The following is a 2,301-nucleotide window of genomic DNA, read 5'->3' as shown; positions in this document are numbered from 1 at the left end:
AAAATCAATAGCAAAGTAGTCTGAGCATTTTGATCCTTGTACAGTTTCTAGAGCTTCCATTTCACTTGATTTTGTTCTCTCTTTGTGTCCGCCTTTTATCAAAACGGGAAAAACTAACCATTTAAGTCTTCGCAATGTCTTCAAAAATGTAAAAAATTTATATTAAAAAAAAAAACTGAAATACAAAGAGATTGTGAAGAACTGCAAGAGTATATACATGATATTAGTATTTCATTTACAACATATATATGATATACACATGATTCATGGTGAGTCTGTGTGAACCGTAATGATTACATCGTCTTCAGTGATAGAGGCAGCAGTTTCAGGTTGCCTTACTAACTTAAAATCATCTTTAACAGTGAGGCAATTTCTCTCCCTGATAGCCCTCAATTTCTTGCACACTTCAAGCATCGTTGGCCTTTGATCGGTACAAGGCTGAACACAGCTACAAGCAATCCTAAGGAACTGAAATATTTCACCATCATATCCTTTCCCCAACAAAGATTTATCAATGACATCATAAAGATCAAATGTTGATTCCTGAAAGTCAAGAAAGTTAGTCATCTGATTTGGCTCATTGCCTGTAATTAGCTCTAGAAGCACAATTCCAAAGCTATATACATCCTTCTTAACAAGTTCGACCTCCCTAAATTCACTATTTATAGAGCAGCTCTTGTTCAAATCAATGTCATTTTGGTTCATGAACATTGCCTCTCCTAATGTTGATATCTTGGGCTCAAAATTTTGATGAAGTAAGATACCTTTCGAGCTAATGTCGAGGTGAACTACTTGGAAATGACACATATGGTGAATCCAGGTCAAGCCTCTAGCTATACCAACTATGATTTTAACCCTTATAGGCCACTCCAACATCTTGGCCCTATCTTCCACAACATGTAGCCAATCATGGAGACTTCCATTTGACATATATCTGTATACAAGAAGCCTTTCCTGCATTTCTAGGCAGAACCCCATGAGGGGCACCAAATTTTTATGTCTCAAACTAGCCAATGTGATTAGCTCCGATATAAATTGATTCTCATAATGTTGTGATGCATGTAACCTCTTAACCGCCATGAAAGTACCATACGGAAGCATTGCCTTGTACACAGTCCCGGTTTTTCCTGTCGAAATGACATTGTTTGCACTAAAATTGTTGGTTGGTTTCCTGAGCTTCATAAAACTTATTTTTGTAGCCATCTTCTCTAATAATGAAATCTGTGGACCAAATCACTCCATTAGTACTTAATCATGATCGTAGAGCTTAAAATAAATTATGGAGAATTCAAGATTTTATCTAGACATTTCAACAATTAAAACTAGTAATTTAGGAAGTTTTACCTGCAGATATGTGATGCCACATACAAAGATGTAGTATATGAAAATGCATTATGAAAAGTTAAGCAAGTCCAAATTTCTATTAAATTTAAATAAATAAATAAAAAAAGAAAAGAAGAAGAAGAAGAAGAAGCTAATAAAACCTTGATTTTGATTTTGATTTTTTAATTTTCATCATTTAACTTTTATTCTGTGTTCAATATAGTCCTTCTGTCCACCAACTGTACTCTACTACTATTAAAGCTTCCTAAGCATTGTAATTTTGATATTTTCACCATTTTATTCTTGATTGTTCTTAATTTTTTCTTTACTCAAAGGGAATGGAAACTTTAGATGCAAAATTAAGAAAATCAAAACTTCAGATACCAAAATTGAAAAATCCTAACATGGAGGGTGTAATTTATAATTGAGTAATATATAAAAAAATTAAATAAGAAAAGTTTGGAGTTACATCTGATTTTTTTGAATTGATAGCTGCTTTAAAGTTTAAACTTGAAAATATGGCTTGCAAACAGAGAGAGTACCTCTATGCTTCGTTCATATCGGGGTTCTACATTTGGAAATTGACTCACATGATCAGGTTCTATTCTTTTGATGATCTTCCTTCTCTCCATTAGTCCAACCCCAAGATCAAAATAGTAAATAAAAAAAGCTGTATATAAAGTAGCAAACGCCACAAACCCAACTTCAAATCCACTTTTGAAAGAAATTTGAAACACCCATCTATGCTTTTTACAGTCTTCCTCCAATGGCCCTCCACAAAGTCCACTATTATTCACGTAGCTCTGGGCATAACTCTCACTAAATGTACCTAGCAATGACCAGACAATAAAGCAGAGCAAAACCAGAGCTCCTGCATTAAGAGCCATTTGAGTTTGTGATTTTAGTAGCATGAAGAATGGAAGTGTAAGATCTTTTTATTCTAGAAGCACCTAAGAGTCTAAAGAAAAACAACTAAGT

The 2,301-nt window shown here is 33.9% G+C and overlaps 1 protein-coding gene across 1 annotated transcript; it reads right to left on the bottom strand.

Annotated features, from left to right (window-relative positions):
• Nucleotides 1-264: 264 nt before the first annotated feature.
• LOC142631418 (probably inactive leucine-rich repeat receptor-like protein kinase At5g48380) lies at nt 265-1,080 on the bottom strand. The gene has a single exon (XM_075805582.1). It carries the CDS (start codon nt 1,078-1,080, stop codon nt 265-267), a length of 816 nt encoding a protein of 271 aa, XP_075661697.1.
• Nucleotides 1,081-2,301: the final 1,221 nt, after the last annotated feature.

The sequence above is a fragment of the Castanea sativa genome, chromosome 4 (assembly GCF_040712315.1).
Source record: "Castanea sativa cultivar Marrone di Chiusa Pesio chromosome 4, ASM4071231v1".
Classification (NCBI taxonomy): domain Eukaryota; kingdom Viridiplantae; phylum Streptophyta; class Magnoliopsida; order Fagales; family Fagaceae; genus Castanea; species Castanea sativa.
This window is presented reverse-complemented; position numbering and strand designations above follow the sequence as displayed.